This window comes from Dromiciops gliroides, chromosome 3 (assembly GCF_019393635.1).
Source record: "Dromiciops gliroides isolate mDroGli1 chromosome 3, mDroGli1.pri, whole genome shotgun sequence".
NCBI classification, from domain to species: Eukaryota; Metazoa; Chordata; class Mammalia; order Microbiotheria; family Microbiotheriidae; genus Dromiciops; species Dromiciops gliroides.
In genome coordinates, this window is record NC_057863.1 from 225,899,598 (window position 1) to 225,919,405 (window position 19,808).

Here is a 19,808-nt window from a genome sequence, read left to right on the forward strand (position 1 = left end):
CGAGTAGGTGCCCTGCTGACCTTGGGCAAATCACATAACTTCCCAGTAACTCAAGCAACTCTCTCAGGTGATAAGTTGCAGAGAAGGTGCCAACGTACACTGGTAGAGGAAGTTCCTTGACAAAAATCCTTATATGGATAAAACTGCAAGTGTCACCATATGTGTATTTGTGTGGGCACACATGTACAGAAGTAGACTATTTGCTCCTTAAGGGTGAGATGGTTTTGCTTTTAATAATTGTATCCCAATGCCTAGCATGTACCTAGTAGGTGCTGAATAAATTCTTCTTGAATAGAATCAGCTGAGGAAAAAAAAGCAAGAAATATGGGATAGAAGGAACAACTTCTCTCTCTCTCTCTCTCTCTCTCTCTCTCTCTCTCTCTATATATATATATATATATATATATATATATATATATCCCCTTTAATTTTTTTCCCTACAACTACAACTGTTTTGGTACATCAAAATTAATTTTGTAACAGCTTGCATCTGCCCGAAATCTAAAATGAGTTTGCTGCAAATCATGCTTATAATTCAATTCAATCTAACAACCATTATGTGCCCATTATGCTCAAAGTGATCCATCAGTACAAATATATTTTCATGTCAATATTTTTTGTCTGTTTGCCTAAGACGTCAAAAAATCTTTTTGGCAACCTATATGCTAAAAAAAATAAATTAAAAAAGTAGATTGATTTGTTTAATCAATGAAATTTTCATATTACAATTTCTTCTACATTCAAGCTTAGAAAACTGGTGTATGTAATCTAAAAGACAGAAAGCAAAGGTTTTCCAACTACCCAACAAACTATCAGTTTGTATCAGTTCGGGAAAAGAACCACTCACATTTCTGTTATACTTTCAGGTTTAAAACAGCACTTGCCTCACAACAACTAGGGAACTAGATGCTGTGTTACTAAACTTGTTTTACAAAATTAGAAACTGAGAGTCAGAGAAGTTCTGATTTGTTTAATCACTGTTGTGCCACATCATAGCACAGTGTGCTGGTCTTAGAGTCAGAAAGACCTAATTTAGAGTCTGCCTCAGACAATTACCAGCTGTGTGAGTCCCTGAACGAATCCCTTATTCTTTCTGGGCCTCAGTTTCTCATCTGTAAAATGAGGGTAACAATAGCACTTCACAGTTATGGAGTGCTTTGAAATTTTTAAATCACTATATAATTGTGAAGCATAAGACATCTATGTGACACAGTGAATAGAGCACCAGCCCCACAGTCAGGAGGACCTCAATTTAAATCCTGTCTCAGACACTTACTGGGTGTGTGACCCTGGGCAAGTCACTTAACCCTGTTTGCCTCAGTTTCTCATCTGTAAAATAAGCTGGAGAAGGAAATGGCAAACCACTCCAACATCTTTGGCATGAAAACCCCATATGGGGTCACAGAGAGTCAGATATGACTGAGTAGCGACAAAGGTCATCATCATCACAGTTATTAACCTGATTCCTATACTAGCACTTATATACTGCCTTTCAAAGAAAGGATTAAATAGGGGCTATGTCTGCCTGTTAGTAAAGGCCTAGAGTTACTCTCTTACTTTAAACAATATTGAAGTACTGTGTTGGGAGTAATCAGCTGAGATTTTAGAGGCAGAATTATTCTTTCATTTATTAGTAAAATATGTTATTGGTGTAATAAATTATATTTTAGGGACATGAAAGTGTTAATTCATTTCCAGAATACATTTACCTTTTAAATAGACCATACCCTGTTCACTTAAGTGTAAGTAAACAAATTATAGGCAATTTTATTGTGACAGTGAATCAGGGAGTTGTAATGAAGTATTGAAAACTAAATCACCCTTAAGAATTCCCTGTTATTCATAGGCAAGAGGCCAACAAATCCAAGAAAATGAGAAATACAAAATAAGCCCTGAACAAGGACAGAAGGAATTTCATTTTAGCACATTGACTTCCCACTTAGCAAATGTGGGTTTTCTGTCTTTTAGGCTACACCAGTTTTCTAGACTAGTGAAAAATGTTTATTAAACAATGAAACTTCTTAAAAAAAATCTCCATTCTTAAATTATTTTCTGAAGTTTTGGTTAAAAAATTATATATCATGAGAAAATAATGTATTTGTATCAGTGAATTAAGAGCCTTTATCTGTATAAAATTTCCTTAAATTCTTGGTGAAAAGACAATTTTATTGGAAATTTACAAATTGGAATTACCTTAAATTTCACAAAAATGCCTTGGGAAGGGTTTAAATCATTTAATAAGATATCTATCCTAAACATGAATTTGCAAAGCCCCACTAAATCTCTTAATATTTTCCTACTGAAATATTGTTTTCATAAGGTTACTAGGATTTCCTATGACAAATTCACTTGAATTGATACTAAAGCATGATTTCGGATTTAATCCTATATTTGGAATGTATATTACAAGAATGCTACTTTTTCCTCCAGAAAAAAAATATAATTCTAAAATCTAAATATGAAAAACACCCACAAATGGAGCAAATTAGATGTTTTCATATTATATATAACAGTCAGTGGCCAGACATGAAAACAGATTTTACCAGTTAACAGAATTCCCCTAATGTAACTATAATATGTCACTGTGCATACTCAAATATATTCATTTTGGGGCTGCAATTCCAAGTTTTTTATTTAAAAAGGCTAAAGTGATTGCTGCAGGCTTTAAAGAAACAAAAAATATGAAATTCAGCTACATGCTAATAAATTTAAAAATATAGGCAAGATTTCCACCTTCTAATAATTGATAACAAAATGTTCATTGTGGGTGTTTGGTCGTTCCACCACTAGTGAAAAGTGGCCGCATTCTTCTGTTGATTCCAACTGGACTATCTGGCTGTCCCAGATGTAGGATCCCTTTACATAGCAATCCTTGTGTACATTCTTGACATATTTAAGATGCCTTCTTTCTTTCTTTTCTTCTTTCTTTCCACTTTCCTTTTCTCCTTTCTTCTTTCTTTTTCACTTTCTTTCCTTCTTTTCTTCTGTTCTTTCTTTTCTCCTATATTTCTTTCCTTCATTCTTCCTTCTTTCCTCCTCTCTTTTTTTCTTTCCTTCTTTTTTCTCAAAGATCCAGCTTTCTTTCTCAGGTGGTTCATAACATTTTTTTAACATGCCTTTCCTTTTTCATTATTGTAAGCTTGACAAATATTGCCAGTTCATTATACAAAGAACACAGACACTTGTAAATTACATACAACTGTTTTAAAAAATATTTATTAAATTCAGCATAGTAGTTCTAATATTCCTTTACTAGTGTTTGTATCCTTTTGAATATCTTTTTGCTCTCTTCTATGATTTTTTTCTTTTACCATCAAACTTTTCTTTATCTAAATTTTTTTCAAGTGAAAACCCACTTTCTCTCCTTTCCCCTCCTCTGATCCATTGCAAAAGCAAGAAAAACAAATCCCCTCTTACAAAAATATATAGTCAAGGAAAACCAACTCTCACATTGGCCATGTCATAAGTGTATATATGTGTGTGTCAATCTGTACTCTGAGTCCATCACTTCTCTATCAGGAGGTGGGTAACATTTCATCATGATTTATCTAGAATTGTGTTTCATCATTCTGTTGATCAGGGTTCTTAAGGCATTCAGAGTTATTTGTCTTTACACTAGAGTACAAATTGTTCTAGTTCGGCTTGCTTAACTCTGCATCAGTTCCTATGACACTTCCTAGATTTCTCTGAAACTGTCCTCTTCATCATTTCTTCCAGCACAATAATATCATGTCACATTCATGTACCATAACTTGTTTGCCCATTCCTCAGTTTCCAATTTTTTTGTTTTGCGGGGCAATGGGGGGGTTAAGTGACTTGCCCAAGGTCACACAACTAGTAAGTGTCAAGTGTCTGAGGCCGGATTTGAACTCAGGTACTCCTGAATCCAGGGCCAGTGTTCCACCTAGCCGCCCCCTCCAATTTTTAGCATTGTAAAAGGAGCTAATATAATTTTTCATACATATGGGTCCTTTTCCTCTTCTTTGAATCTCTTTGGGGTTTAGAGCTAGTAGTTGTATAACGATGTCAAAGGGTATGCGTTAAATTAACAGTTTGGAGGGCAGAGTTTCAAATTATTTTCAGAATGGTCAGAGCAACTATTTCTTTTCTTTTTTTTTCTTTTTCTTTTTTTTTTTAAGGAGATGTGTTATTTTATTTTTATTTTGGTGAGGCAATTGGAGTTAAGTGACTTGCCCAGGGTCACACAGGTAGTGTCTGAGGCTGGATTTGAACTCAGGTACTCCTGAATCCAGGGCCAGTGCTTATCCACTGTGCCATCTAGCTGCCCCTCTTTTTCTTTTTTTTTCTTTTCTTTTCTTTTTTCTTTTTTCTTTTTCTTTTTTCTTTTTTGCAGAGAAATGAAGGCTAAGTGACTTGCCTAGGGTCACATAGCTAATAAGTGTCAAGTGTCTGAGATCGGATTTGAACTCAGGTCCTCCTGAATCCAGGATCAGTGCTTTATCCATTGTACCACCTAGCTGCCCCCAGAACAACTATTTCTAAGCCTATTTTCTGACCAAAATGATTCAACTTTTCTTGGCTATAAAATTCCTTGTGCAGTTTTTGTATATCATGATGTACATTTTAGGAAAGGCAGTCCCTTCCTGGCATATTTGGAGGTTTAACAGCATTACGCTTAAAATTCAAGCACAGTTTATCATAAGAATTATTATAGTAATGTTTTTTCAGCAAATTTGAAATGTTTTCTTCTAAAATCTGTTTTGGGGGGGGTTAAAGAAAAACACATAATCCTTATAGAGAAGGTAAGAAAAAATGGCAATGATAAAAACAACTAGCTTGCCAGCACTTTACAAATATTATCTCATTAGAGCATCATACCGCCCTGGGAAGTAGGTGCTATTATTATCCCCATTTGACAGTTTGGGAAAGTGAGGTAGAGGTTAAGTGATTTATCCAGGATCACACAGTAAGTATCTGAGGTAGAATTTGAACTTGGGCCTTCCTGACTCAAGGCATGGCCTTCTATCTGGTGCTCAACCTAGCTGTCTGTAAAAATATATTTCATTTGATTTAGAAAAGTGCTGGGGAAATGTAAAATAATAAAAGCAGATCAGAAGTTATATAGAAGGTTTTCGTTTTGGAACAGAACACTGAAAGCATTGAAATGAGTTGGCCAAAGACAAATAGCTAGTCAGTTGATGTATTGAGACTCAAAACATCTTAAAGCTTTCATCTTAAGGTCCCAGGCTTGCACCATTACAACTGCTGAGCTCTTCATGCTACATTCTAGTATGCATTATCTAGAAGTAAAATACATCTACTTTATTAAATATCCATTTACACCCATATGTACATCTGTTGAATAAAAAAATCATTTCTGCATATTCCTGAATTACATTCAGTATAAAAAACTAATTTGGTATTCATCACAGAACCCCATGGAAGGGTGTATTTGAACAAATTATGGACAATTTTAAGAATCTACCCTTTAATAAGCCCACTGGTATATTAGGCAATTGAAGTACAATCATCTGCTAAGGAACTAGGAAAGAATAAGATAGAAATGATTCAATTTATGACCAGAGGAAATAAATCCTGGAAGTGGTCTATATGTGCAATGTTTATGATAGCCATAAAGCTCACAAGACTTTATTGATATTAATTACTTGCTACTTTAAACACTTCTGGTGTTTGTTTTAGAATTAAGGACAATTAGACCCAGGAAAGTAATATGACTTTCCAGTGACATTCAGCAAATGCCAAAAGCGATATGAGCGCATGCAAGATACAACAATGAATAATTGCTAATTTCTGAGTGTATTTAGACCCCTGGGCCATACTTCTTCAATGACATGGAAAATTAAATGTTTTGGGACATGTGCACTAGGCTACATTTTTACTAAATGTTATTTTCAGGAATCATGGTTGAGCTAGTGAAGAGACCAACTTTGTCTTCTATATGGGAATATATAGAAGACAAGTACCTTCTATATAATCTGTATAATCCATGGAAGACTTGACTTCAAGTCCTTCTGGGCAAGCCACTTAAATACTCAATACTTTCTGCAGATCTCTAAGTAATTTGCTCAGAAGGTGCTGACCTCCATTGGCAAATGGCAACATCTAATCTAGAAATTCTGTATGCCATTGAAATCATGGGTGGCTTCCCTGCTACCAGCATGAAACTTTAGTGGATGTCTTTTTTAAATAAAAGTATCCAGTTTGGGGGGCAGCTAGGTGGCACAGCGGATAGAGCACCGGCCCTGGAGTCAGGAGTACCTGAGTTCAAATCCAGCCTCAGACACTTAACACTTACTAGCTGTGTGATCCTGGGCAAGTCACTTAACCCCCAATTGCCTCACTTAAAAAAAAAAAAAGGTATCCAGTTTGTTTTTAGCCTTGTAATTTAGAAATAGTCCTAATGCAATTGATATTTATCATTGATGCTAAAAATTATTTTCCAGAAAAGGTGATTATTTGACAAATACACACATAAATGGTTTGTATAAATTAAACTGTTGATGGTATTTACAAATCCACAAAAGTTCACCTTTCCTTATCCCATTTTCTCACGTTTATACCATAGTATAATATACATTAAGAGATTACAATTGAGAAGTTATTTTACCAATTAAGGTGTGTCAAGGCATAGGAATAGAGACTGGACCTGTGATTTCAGTGGTACAGGGAGCTTCCAGAGGATAGAAACAATCTCTCTGCCAATGCTGGTTGGCACTTTCACTGTAACTTCCTCTTAGAGAGTTGTTTTGGAAACTTTGAGGTTAAATGATTTGCCCAGAATTTCACTCCTAATATATATCAGAAGGATTTGAACCCAGTTTTTCCCATCTGTAAGGCTGACTCTCTGTGCAGTATTCTAATCTGCCTCTCTAGTGGGTATAAAAATGCCTTCAAATGTCATAATTTGCTGTTAAGGGGAAAAGAAGTAATATGCATTATTAACTTTGCAAAAAAAGAGTGCCTTTTAAAATTTTCCATAACTCAATCTCAAATATGTAATTGTTTATAAACTGCAATTCCTTGATTATAGATTCCAGAAGAACAAGTTTCAACCTGTTTGTCTAAAGTTCTTCTTCAATCACGAACTTTCAAGCAAGGTTCTAAGATCCTCATGATCATCATAGAAAGAACCCCTTTGCTTATGAGTCAGAGGATTTGGATTCAAATCTCTCCCCTCTGAGATTTACAGTTGAGGAAACTGAAACTCACAATGTGAAAGTGGCTTACCTGATATCACATAGCTAGTAAGTTGAAGATTTCAGATTCAAACAGGTATTCCAACTAATAATTCTACCATTCTTTCCTTTGTGAGATGTTTAAAGGTCTCTGGTGAGCTAGACACTTCTCATTAAATATTGATGTGCTGCATTTTTGAATGAAATAGTTATATCACGAACATACATATAACTAGGCTCTCAGGTTAATAACATAATAAGAAAAAATATATACACATGCCTGTCTATAATATGAATATCAGACCCTAAATTAACTAAAGTTATGGCTATACTAGAGTAAGAATCTATTCATCTCACTTTTTAGAAAGTATTAAGGATGATTATTAAATATGAAAATATCATACTATTTCCTTATATTATTCATTTAAAAGTAAAACTCAACCTCAGTTGATGACGGGTTTATAAATAAGAGAGGCAGATTCCATTGTGTTAACAGAATGGTCAAATAAAACTTGACAAGGTAAATATAGGATCACATATCAAACTCTCATAAATTGTACTTCATGGAACACTAGACTTAAATTTGTATGTAGATTTTATTTTTATTAGGGTTTTTTTTTTTTGGAGAACCTTTGAGTTCCCTCAAAGGTATGTCATGCCAGGCTATTTGGATTCAGTAACTATCACAAGCAGACAAAGAGACATTAGGAAAAATAAGACTGATATAAATCACACATAGTTGTGGTCTGTTGCGAGTTGAAACCGAAGATCGCCTTGTACGTCACAGACATAATTAGACATCTGAAGAGTTTAGTTACATATAAAGAATTTCACCTTTTATGCAGGTGGTACGTGTTAATAAGGGTGTGTTTTCTTATTAAGAAGAATGATTAAATTTTCTCAGAAGAAAATATATGGGTCATAGCATTAAATGTGTTCATATCCTGGTCTCACTTTAGCACTGCGGTGTTGGGTGTCAGGAGTATGAACGCAGTTCCTGAATGTCTCCCTGAATATTAGGGAATGAAACAAACCAGATCTGTGTTTAGTTTGAATGGCATCCAGACCCTAATGTTCTACATTAAAGACACACTCTAGCACAGACTTAGGAATAAGAGCAAACATTCTTTAAGACCTGGGCAAGTCCAAAAGGAATTACTGAAATCTCCTGTTTCAGGCATACATTTTAATAGTAGTGCTCAGTGACAAGTCATTAATTCCCTGCAACCTGACTCTAAAGCACAGGTCTCAGAAGGCTAAAATTAGGGGTATTTGTCTGCTTAACTTACTATTTGATCGTGTATCAGCGTGATAGGGAAACACAACACGCATCTGTTAGCTTGGATTTACCTTCCTCGGATGATGCTCTCAGACACACTGCAGAGACTGCATTGAGAATGAACTCAGAGATATTTCCGTAATCATCAGCCTGATTAATTCTTCCATAAGGTGACTTAGGACAATGAAGGATGAAGTGGGCTCCACATGGATTAGTGGGAAAATTCATAAAGGAAAGCAGTGTGGCGCATTAGAAAGAGCAATTGATTTCGAATCGAGAACCCATCTCAGCCATTTCCCCATACTACTTACTACCTGTGGGACCTTGTCACTTCTCTGGGACTCAGTTTCTTCATCTATAAAATAAGGCAGTTTAGGGTAGATGGCCCCTGAGTTCTCTTCTTGTTCTTTATAAAGCTCAAGTTAGAAGTCAGAGAAGAAAATAAATCATAAAATATTAATGTATGATCATGGAAGGATAATACTTTATGCACAGGATTAGTTTGGGTTTTCAAATGTAACTTAGATCTCTACCTTTTGCTCAACAAACACTAACTGCTCTTGGTTGCATTTTTTGCTGTTTACAAGTACTAGGTGGTGAAGTGAATAGAGTGCCAGTCCTGGAGTCAGGAAGATTCATCTTCCTGAATTCAAGTCTGACCCCAGACACTTATTAGCTATGTGATCTTGTGCAAGTCATTTAACCCTATTTACCTCAGTTTCTTCATTTGTCAAATGAGCTGGAGAAGGCTATGGCAAACCATTCCAGTCTCCTTGTCAAGAAAACCCCAGATGGAGTCACAAAGAATCAGACATGATAGAAACAAAATGACTGAACTAACTGAATAATGCCATAAGCCATACCTTGTTTCTGAAAGAAAAGGGGGAAAAAAGCTCTACAAAATACTCTTTCAGGGAGAGGAAGATTTCCCCAGCATTCCTCTCATGTTTGTTAAGCAACTAGCAGTAACATGAACTTCTTGGTAGGAGGTTAATAGAACTGACAATGATAATTGCTACCAACTCTTTCTTATTTTTGCAGAAACTCTTAATTTTTATGATCAGTCAAAAAATACTTTTCCAATAATCTCGTAGTTGATCAATGGGTCTTAAATGTTAGTCCTTAGAGTAGGCAAGGGTCTAAAAATCCCATTTTTTGTTTACCTTGAAGACATTTCAAACTTTCTCAGAACTCTCTGCCTCTCTTACTAATCAATCACCCTTCTTGGGTAGTTTTTACCCTATTGTAACAAAATGTCCTGGAAACAGAGGAGTGGTATGACCGTACTTTGTGTAGAATTCACAATGATTTCGTTGGAACCAATAAAGGAATGTTTACAAGATAAATCTCCTGAAATAGAATTATCCTAATAAACTTTTTTTTAAAACGGGGCAATGGGGTTAAGTGACTTGCCCAGGGTCACACAGCTAGTAAGTATTAAGTGTCTGAGGCCGGATTTGAACTCAGGAACTCCTGAATCCAGGGCTGGTGCTTTATCCACTGCGCCACCTCACCGCCCCCCTAATAAACATTTTCATAGGTCAAATGATTGGTTAACACAGATCTAGACATAAAGTAGGAAATCAATAAAAACTTGCTGACTGACGATTTCTTAGATATGCCAAACTATCCTTTTAAGTCAATTCTCTCCTGTTCTTTAGCTATTGATTCCCTTCCGCCCACCCCCAAACTGGCAGCCAATTATTTTAACTCAATTTTTCAAAAGGGATAATGGAAGCCCTCATTTTGGTAATTTTCTATGTATCATGATTAATAATCTACAAATATTTAGCAAATTAAGCTCTGAATGAGAAATCTCGTCTCTTTTTTTAGGATCGAGTTTTACTTTTCTTATTCAAAAATCCCCAAACTAAGAGGAAAAAAATCAAAGAATAATTTATTCATATGGATTAGATGAACTGTAATGTTTCTCCCAGTTGTGACAATCTATAGATATATAGGGTGTACTTTTTTTTTTTATAGACTTAAAGCATAGCTCCAGAAGAATTCTCTGTCCTCAATTCTATCCTGCTTCTCTTAGTGTCCTTCAAGACTAAGCTTAAATCTCATTCTCTGTAGGAGGAGGTTCCTCCCCTCTCTAATCCCTTCTCCATCCTTCCCCTGAGATTGCCTTCCATCCACACCATGTATATCTTGTATAAATATACTGATTTTCATGTTGTCTCCTTCATAAGAAAGTAAGTTTTTTGAGGGCAGAGATGGAGGTTTTTGCACGCCTCCCTCCCCGCCCCTCTCTCTTCATATATATATATATATATATATATATATATATATACACACACACACACACACACACACACACACACACACTTAACCTTTAGCACCCTATTACTGTCTTCCCCATCCTCTAGGCTTACCACCCAGATGTTTTCTTCAATCCTTCCCTCTGTCTCCCCTTTACAACATTTTATTCAATCTATTGCCAAAGTCTGCTGATTTTACCTTCCTAACCTCTCTTGAATACTCCCCTTTCTCTTTTCTGATACTGCTACCACCCTTATCACTTTATACCCAGACTATTGCATTAGACTTCTGGTTAGTCTGCCTGCCAAAAGTCTCTCCCTACTTCATTCTCCAATTAGCTGTCAAACTGATTTTCTTAATGCTCAGGTCTGATTGTGTCACCATCTTACTCAATAAACTTGTGGCTCCCTATCACCTTCAGGATCAAATATAAATGTAGCCTTTGTTCCATTGGTATGGAACTCTCACCTTATTTATGGAGATGAATGCCCTGCCCTATGTGAGACGCAGATGTAATTGGTAAGAGTCAAGAAAGCTTTAATTCTTGGCCAGTACCCTTTCTTTTTTCTTTTTTTTTTTTTTTTTTGTGGGGGAATGACGGTTAAGTGACTTGCCCAGAGCCACACAGCCAGTAAGTGTAAAGTGTCTGAGGACACATTTGAACTCGGGTCCTCCTGAGTCCAGGGCCAGTGCTTTATCTACTGTGCCACCTAGCTGCCCCCACCAGTGCCCTTTCAAGACTCTTCGAGCCTCTGTCACCTTTTTTGACTCATGAAGCTTTGAGTTGAGTCACTTCAGGTATTTTTGGCTTCCAGCTTCAAGAGAGAAGATGGAAGAGGCCAAACCCACTTTAGGATGCTGAAGTAAAAGACTCTGGGAAAACATAAATGGAGCTGACAGTTTTCTATCATATTGTTATTCCTATGTCACTACACTAGAGACTTTAGGAAGTTTCCCCTTGGGTGAGATCAAAGACAGTACTTCTTGGTTGAATTGACTTATCCTGATCCCAGTGGGCTAGCCTTTTCATTGTGTATTTTCTGGTATATATTCTCCTATGTATATCTTCTCTGATTTCTATTTTGTTATTATTTGGAAAAATAGGTACTCACTATATGTGTTCATTTGTGGAACTAGTATTTGGTGTTTCCACCAAGGGGTCCAGGCTTGGATATAGAACTTGGGGTCTCCCTTCCTCCAATAAAAACAAAGTGATCAGAAGTTAACTCCAAACCAATCATATCCCCTAGGAACAATATTTAAGGGAGCAGATAGATGTGCTTCCAACCTTGCAGAGCAGAAGGAATTAAAATCTCCCTTGGAGCAGAGTGGGGGGAGAAGTGGCTAAAGATGCCTATTCTGCCTCCCTTCACGCTACACAACAACAGCCCTGCCATATGTGGTCCCCTTAGGAGACATCGGGCTCACCTCTCTTCCCTACATAAAATCCTCTGATATTCAAATCCCTTCATAACCTTGCCCTCCCCTCCCTCTTCAAGCCTTCTTATAGCATACAGCCTACCATGTACTTTGGGATCTAGCAACACTGGCCTCCTTGCTATTCCATGAACAAGGAATTCCTCCTCTTGGCTTCAGACTATTTTTCCTGGCTCTCCCTTCTCATCTCTGACTTCTGACCTCCCTGGCTTCTCTCAAGTCTCAACAAAAATCCCACCTTCTATAGGAAGCCTTTCCCAATTCCTCTAATGATTATTTTTTATTTATGCTGGATAAAGTTTATTGTACATAGTTATTTGCATGTTGTCTCCACCATTAGATCGTGGGGTCCTTGGGAGTAGAAACTGTCTTTTGCCTTTGTATTCCCAGCAATTAACACAAGTCCTGGTACATAGTAGGAGCTTTTTCTATTCAATTCAACAAACATTTATTAAGGTTAATAAATGTTTATTGACTGACTAACACAGTACCTGTCATGTAGGAAGTGTTTAGTAAATGTCTGTTGATCAGTTGTTAACTAAATTAGAATAACTTACACATTTATTATTGAAATATTGACCAATTGATGGGGTAGAATGTAGTAAAAGCAAATGAGAGGAACTGAGTCAAACAGAACAAATTTTAGGGAAAGTAAATAATTAGCTGTTAGGGAGCATGAGGTTTCATCAGTGAGTAAGGAGATAGGTAACAAAACGAAATTTTCAAAAATGTTGGGTGTTGGGGCAGCTAGGTGGTGCATTGGATGGAGCACTGGCCCTGGATTCAGGAGGACCTGAGTTCAGATCTTCCCTCAGACACTTGACACTTGCTGGCTGTGTGACCCTGGGCAAGTCAGTTATCACCAATTGCCTCACCAAAAAAAAAAAATGATGGGTGTCATAATCACAACTGAAAAGATTTACAAGATCTTAAACACAAAATATGGATCCATATTTGAATCCAATGCCTGACCATGTGGCTCAAATTGAACCCTGAGTAATGTATCTTGGGGCAATGAAAATGAGTTCTTACAAAACCAAATTGAGGAATCCTGTGAGTCAAATACTCCATTAGGTTAGGTTGTGGATGGATATGAAACCAGTGTAGTTTTGTCCCACAGACTCAAATGTCTTAGGTTGGCTAAGTTTTCAAGCTGAATGAAAAAGGCTAAAACATGGGCAGTCCAGGCATTCTGGACATAATTTGAGGTTTGCTATTCTATTGCTGCCTCCAGGAAAGACGAGCAGCCCATGTGGCCTCTCTTTTGTGGAATCCAACTCAAGCATGCTGTGCTTGGTCTGCTGAAAGGTTTTAGGACTGTCTGTGACTAGTCATGGACAGGTAGCAACAGAAGACTTCATTTTTATACATCATTTCCAACATGGGCTTCCCACAGGAGAAGTCTCCTAGAAGTGTCCCAGAAGCTCATTATCCCACCAAATGATGAAGAGAAAAAACCTTTTGGTTTATCTTCATTTTTTCCCCAAGTAACTTAAAAAAAAAAGTAGACTGTTTTATTGATGCTTAATTTTTTTAAAATTAAGGACTTATTTCAAAACGAAGAAGAATGAATTTGGAAACCAGTGAAAACAGTTTATAGAATTGGTTGGGTTTTTTTCTTGTTCTGATGATTGATTATGACAGTAGAATATTAAAGTTTCTGACTTGGGAACAGGAAACTAAGTAATTATTCTTTCCACTGTATAGAAGTTTTTAGACCTCCAAAGCGAAGTGGATACATATATCTACTTATTCACATGACACCTTCGTGAGGCCAAAAGAAGTGTTCTTCCTCCCATTTTTATTCAAGGCAACTGAGACAAAGAAATTATATGAGCTGTTGAATGCCGCACGGGAGGTTAGCAGTACCATTGGAGCCAAGCAAGCTACCACAAATTTACAAACAGCCAAAGTTCATTAATGTATAGTTTGGAACTAAAGAACTAGAATCTCTCTCTCACCTTCACAGTCTTGGGATATTCTAATTGTGCCTTGTCAGGCCCTTTGGTACAACTAGGACAATGGGTCTCTCTGCCAATCTTATTTCCCTTTATTGTACCTTGGAACCGCTACAGCTTTCTCCTCCGACTTGGATAACGTTTGTACCATTTGACTTTATGTAACCCCAAAGGATCAAGATAGGTTTGTGTTTTTTTTAACCACAGGCTTTAGTTGTACATATTGGCTGATTGAAAGCAGATTTTCTTCATAGTGTGTATTGGGGAAAAAAACAACAAACCACCAACAGCTGTTTGTAAAGTCAAAGTGTTAGATTCTATTTAGTGAGGCAACTTTTACCTACCAGCTTTAGATAATGCACACGTAAGACATCCACCCTCCCAAAGTTTGGATAGCTCAATAAACATTCTAGCTTTTTTCCTTCAGTGTTTTCTAGAAATGTCCGTTTCCAGCATTGTCTGCTTAGAGTGAATTCGCTTTTGAACTATGTTCTAGGAAATGGTATAACGATGCTCTAATATTCATGCAAGAAAGTTAATGGAGAAACAAAACATTTTGGGTTTCTATAAGTTTCATATCTGAATTAAGGAACAATTAAAATACCAAATAAGTTTCTTTAGATCAAGGGTTTTCCCCCTATGCCTATATATAAAATTTCATGTTTTCATATTTGTAATTGTTATTAATATAATATCAAATATATTCACATGAATTTACATTTATGAATATTTAATTATATAATTTAATTTTTATCAGTTGCCTATAAAACATTTTTAACATTTATTTTTTTAAATTGAGTTTCAAATTCACTCCCTTCCTTCTGCCTGTTCCTCACCCCTTGAGAAGACAAGTTAATATGATATTCATTATACATTTGAAATCATGCAAAACACATTTCTCTTTTAGCCTTGTTGCAAAATAAAACACCCCAAAATAAACAAGAAAAATTAAAAAGTGAAAAAAGCATGTTTCAATCTGCACTCAGTTTATCAGTCCTCTCTCTAGAGTTAGATTGCATATGCATTTTAACAGATGCTGTTGCTATTTTAGAAAGTGACATCCTACAGTCATTTTAATAGGAATTATAGGTAAATGTGGGCTAATTAAGAATAAATACGGGGCAGCTAGGTGTCACAGTGGATAGAGCACCGGCCCTGAAGTCAGGAGTACCTGAGTTCCAATTCGGCATCAGACACTTAACACTTACTAGCTGTGTGACCCTGGGCAAGTCACTTAACCCCAATTGCTTCACTAAAAAAATAAAAATAAAAATAAAAGAATAAATATGATACAATTAAGAAACATCATAACACCTGAGATTGTTTGAGGATTTTTTTTTTCTTCTTCTTTTTATATTTAAGTAAATTTATACAATTTTCAAAAATTTTATCTTAAAAAGAATTTTGGCTCTGTGTATGCAGTGGTTTTGTAGGATCATAGATTTAGAGCTGGAAGGAACCTTGAAGGTCATGTGGTCAAACCCCCTCTTTCTGCAGATAAGGAAACTTAGACCCAGAAAGATTAAGACTTCTACCAGTCACCAAGTATCCATGGCTTCCCTGTAACGGATGAACATTGTGATGGGAAGCTAGAAGAGAAGACTTCCCCTGTAGATTGGCAGCTAATCTCCAAATTAAAGTTTGAGTATCCCCTGAGTATAATTACAGTAAAGAAATACTAGCTAATGGTTGTAGGGTGATTCTCCTCTCTCTATTTCCTCTGGCCAAGAAGAAATGGCTTTAGCTTAAAACTGATATTTAAAGAAAGGACAAGTGCTAGTGTTCTTGGTTTTCTAGAATTCACTTTAATTCAAGACTGGAAGTTTGCCTAAGTTTCAGAGCCTGAAATTTAAACGTTTATGTTTTAGTATAACAAATATTTAAAATAGTTAAATTTATACCTTCTTTAATGATTTTATATGAATTATATTACTTCTTGGTAATATAATAGCAGTATATTTGATTTATAGGAATCTATAGGTATTTATTGAACACTAACTGTCTAGCACAGTACTAGACACATTGTGAATTTAAGAAAAGTAGTATTAAAATTTTTTTTAATTAAAAAAAGAAATGTAGCATTAAGAATGGAATATATATATATGAGGAAAAATAAATGAGAATGGGTAGACAAAGGATCTTGGTGGGAACTTATCAGAAGGGACTAAAGAATTCTGATGCATTATACATTAGGAAATAATTCGAAGCAAGAAAAGGTCAAAAATGTTGTGGGAAGACAAAGGAAAAATACTTTCAACTAGGAGAATAAGGGAATGGTCCACAAGATAAGGAGATGTTTGAATTGGGCCTCACCAAATAGGTAGGATTTTAATAGGCAAAGTTTGTGGGCCCCAAATACAGGCAGAGCATACACTTGATGCTATATAGGAAAAAGGAGCCATTGTGGTTTTATTAAGCAAAGGATTGACATAATGAAAGCTGTATTGAGGGAAAATTAATCTGGCAGTGGTATAAAAAAAAAAAAGCAGAAAGCTCATTAGCATATTCAATTAGACATGCCATGACTCCAAGTAAGGAATGTCCAATAGGGAAATTTCTAAGCACTGTAATGCTGGGAAGTTTTAACCTAACTTCTTTTAGCTAACCTCAGCAGTTATATCCAAATCCCCAAATCAACAGTTGCATCTAATATGCTATTTGGATATTTTATTAACAGTTCCAATTTAGGAGAGGTTATATATAAATCAGCTAACCCTCTTTCTTTCTAGTTCATGACCTAGAAAGTAACTTATAAATAGATGCTCAATTATATCTTCCTCAGAGAGTCACACAATAAAAGGGGGAAAGGAAAAACCTAAGTATCACATTCTCACATTTCCAAGACGTTCATTAAAATACAACCTTCTGAAAGCATTCAAGCATGTGCACTGTGACCTTTTTAACACTGTGCAACTGTGCATAAACTCCATGTTGGTTTTTTAAGAAGAAAACTCAGATACCAGTTGACTGTGGGTTTGGCATTTGCGGTGTACACCAAGCTCTTATGATACAGACCGGTAAAGATTTCTTCTTCTCACCCTCTTCCTTTTTTGTTTTGTATCCAAACAGCAAAACTTGGAGAGTAACCTCACCAACCTTATTAAGAGGAATACTGAACTGGAAACACTTTTGGCTAAACTCATTCAAACTTGTCAGCATGTTGAGGTAAGTGGATCTACCCCAATTTTTAAAAAATGTTTCTAACCTAATCAATCAGGGTCTACACTGCATGTACAAAGACCCAGGTTTTAAATACCATACTTAGGAAGAACAATCTGAGCAGTGTTCAAAGGATTTACGAACTGGGATCTTACTTTGAAATTTGGAGAGGACCTTACAAGTCAACTTAGTCCAGCTCCTTCATTATGAAAAAAATAGATAAGTGAGGTGCAGAGAGGTTAACCACCTGGCCCAGGTCACATAAGGAGGAAACTGGAAGAGCCAGGATCAGCACCTGGGTCTTCTAACTCCAAATCCAAGACTTTTCCAATTACTCTAGGTAATAATAATGCTGTAAAAATTCCTTCAGGGATTGTCATTCTCCCAGTGACAGCTTTCCCCTGAGCCATTTTAATCAACCTCAAAATCATAGACTTTTACAGTTAGAAGGATTCTTTCTGTCCTTTCTAGTTTGAACTCTTAACCCCAGTGTAAGAGGGGAGCTTACAAACAAGTGTCAAATACAGTCCACAAGTACAGCTGGAACCAGATTAAAACATGATTGGGAAATGTGTTAAAAATAAATAAAAATAGAAAAACATACAGATGGGGCAGCCAGGGAGTGCAATGGATAGAGTTGCCAGGATTAGAGTCAAGAGGACTCATCTCCCTGAGTTCAAATCTGACCTCAATCACTTACTAATTGTATGACCCTGGGCAAGTCACAACCCTGTTTGCCTCAGTTTCTTCATCTGTCAAATGAGCTGGAAAAGGAAATAGCAAACCATTCCAGTATCTCTGCCAAGAAAACCCCAAATGGGGTCATGAAAAGTTGGACATGACTGAAACGATAAAAACAACAACAAAACATAGATAAGGATAATATATGGTTTTTCTATACTACATGGGGCAGTGGATAGATTTAGTGCAGTAGTCTCTTTGAGTCTGGACTTAGAAAGATCTATACTCAAATTTGGTTTCAGCCATTTACTAGCTGTGTAACCCTTGGTGAGTCATTTAACCTCTGCCTGCCTCAGTTTCCTCAATTGAGATAATAATAGCATCTAACCTCACAGGGTTGTTAGGATCAGGTGAAATATTATTTGTATAGCACAGTGCCTGGCACATTTTGTTATTATTCAGTCATTTCAGTCATGTCCAGTAAGCGCTATGTAAATTTCAACTATTTTATCATCATAATCGTTATAATATGCACTAACAGGGATCCCCCTGTTTGGTTTAATGACCTCCAACTTGTATTTTAATTTGACACCACTGCCTTACAACATGCTTGAAGGGGATTCCTAAACTGTGTGAAATGTTATAGGGGATTACAACACTACCATGATGCCCCTCTACATTGCTATATTATATGAGATGGGGGGAGGTGGAGGGGCAGGAACTTTCTCTACCAATTCAGATCAGTACATTCTCCTCAACTTTTAAAGTTGACTAGGGCACTGAGGAATAAAGGGACTTGTCTATGAACATGTACCCATTATGTGTCTGTCATAAGTAAGATTTGAACTCAGACCTTCCTGACCAAGGCCAGCTCTTTACCATACATGATGTAATTAATTGCTAATTTTGCCATTTAGTATATACTATAACAGAGTAGTGTAATCTGGATCCAGGTAGAGGGGTCTTCATAGAGGATAGAGAGATTGTGCCTCATCCTGAAGATTTTTAAGTACCCTTCTTTCCAAATTGATCTGAGGACTAAATGTTCATTTTGTCCCTGTGACTTACCTGTGCTGCCAAATGCTGCATCCTGAATTCACCATAAAGCCCCTATAAAAGGGTCCCTAAAGGCAGTTAGGTGGTGCAGTGGGTAGAGCACTGGGTCTAGAATCAGGATGACCTGAATTCAAATCCAGTCTCAGACACTATCTTTGTAACCTCCCAGTTGCTTATTATGAAGATCAAATGAGGTAATTGAAAAATTTTGCAGATCTCTAAATGCTATGTGAAAAGTCGTCGTTGTTGTTGGTAGCAGTAGCGGTAGCAGTGGTGGTGGTGGTGGTGGTGTTCCAGGTTTTTCCACATGATATTTGGAAGGGGAAAAAAATAGCATTTTCAAAAGAAAAATAATTTCATTTAACTTTTCAGTTAAAATGAATAGCTAAGGGGCAGCTAGGTGGCGCAGTGGATGGAGCACCAGCCCTGGAGTCAGGAGGACCTGAGTTCAAATCCGGCCTCAGACACTTAACACTTACTAGCTGTGTGACTCTGGGCAAGTCACTTAACCCCAATTGCCTCACTAAAAAAAAACAAAACAAAATAAAATGAATAGCTAACATCTAATATAGCTCTTTAAAGGTTACAAAGCATTTTATGTATAATTGTCTCATTTGACCTTCACAAATACCCTGTGAGACAGGATAATGATGTTGATCATGATGATATTCCTATTAAGATGAGTAATAATAATAGCTAACATTTACACAGTGCTTGCTTTGTGCCAGGCACCGGTCTAAGTGGTTTATAATTAGTATCTCATTTGAGCCTCACGACAACCTTAGGAGGTAGGTGCTATTATTATCCCCATTTCAC

At 36.5% G+C, this 19,808-nt stretch overlaps 1 protein-coding gene across 3 annotated transcripts in view; it reads left to right on the forward strand.

Moving 5' to 3' along the window:
• Window positions 1-19,808, forward strand: part of MID1 (midline 1) — a 440,931-nt gene that overhangs the window by 337,754 nt on the left and 83,369 nt on the right. For all 3 annotated transcript variants that reach the window (XM_043998250.1, XM_043998249.1, XM_043998248.1), the window contains exon 3: window positions 17,166-17,261. In XM_043998250.1, coding sequence (XP_043854185.1) covers window positions 17,166-17,261 — 96 coding nt within the window. The remainder of the gene's footprint in view (window positions 1-17,165; window positions 17,262-19,808) is intronic.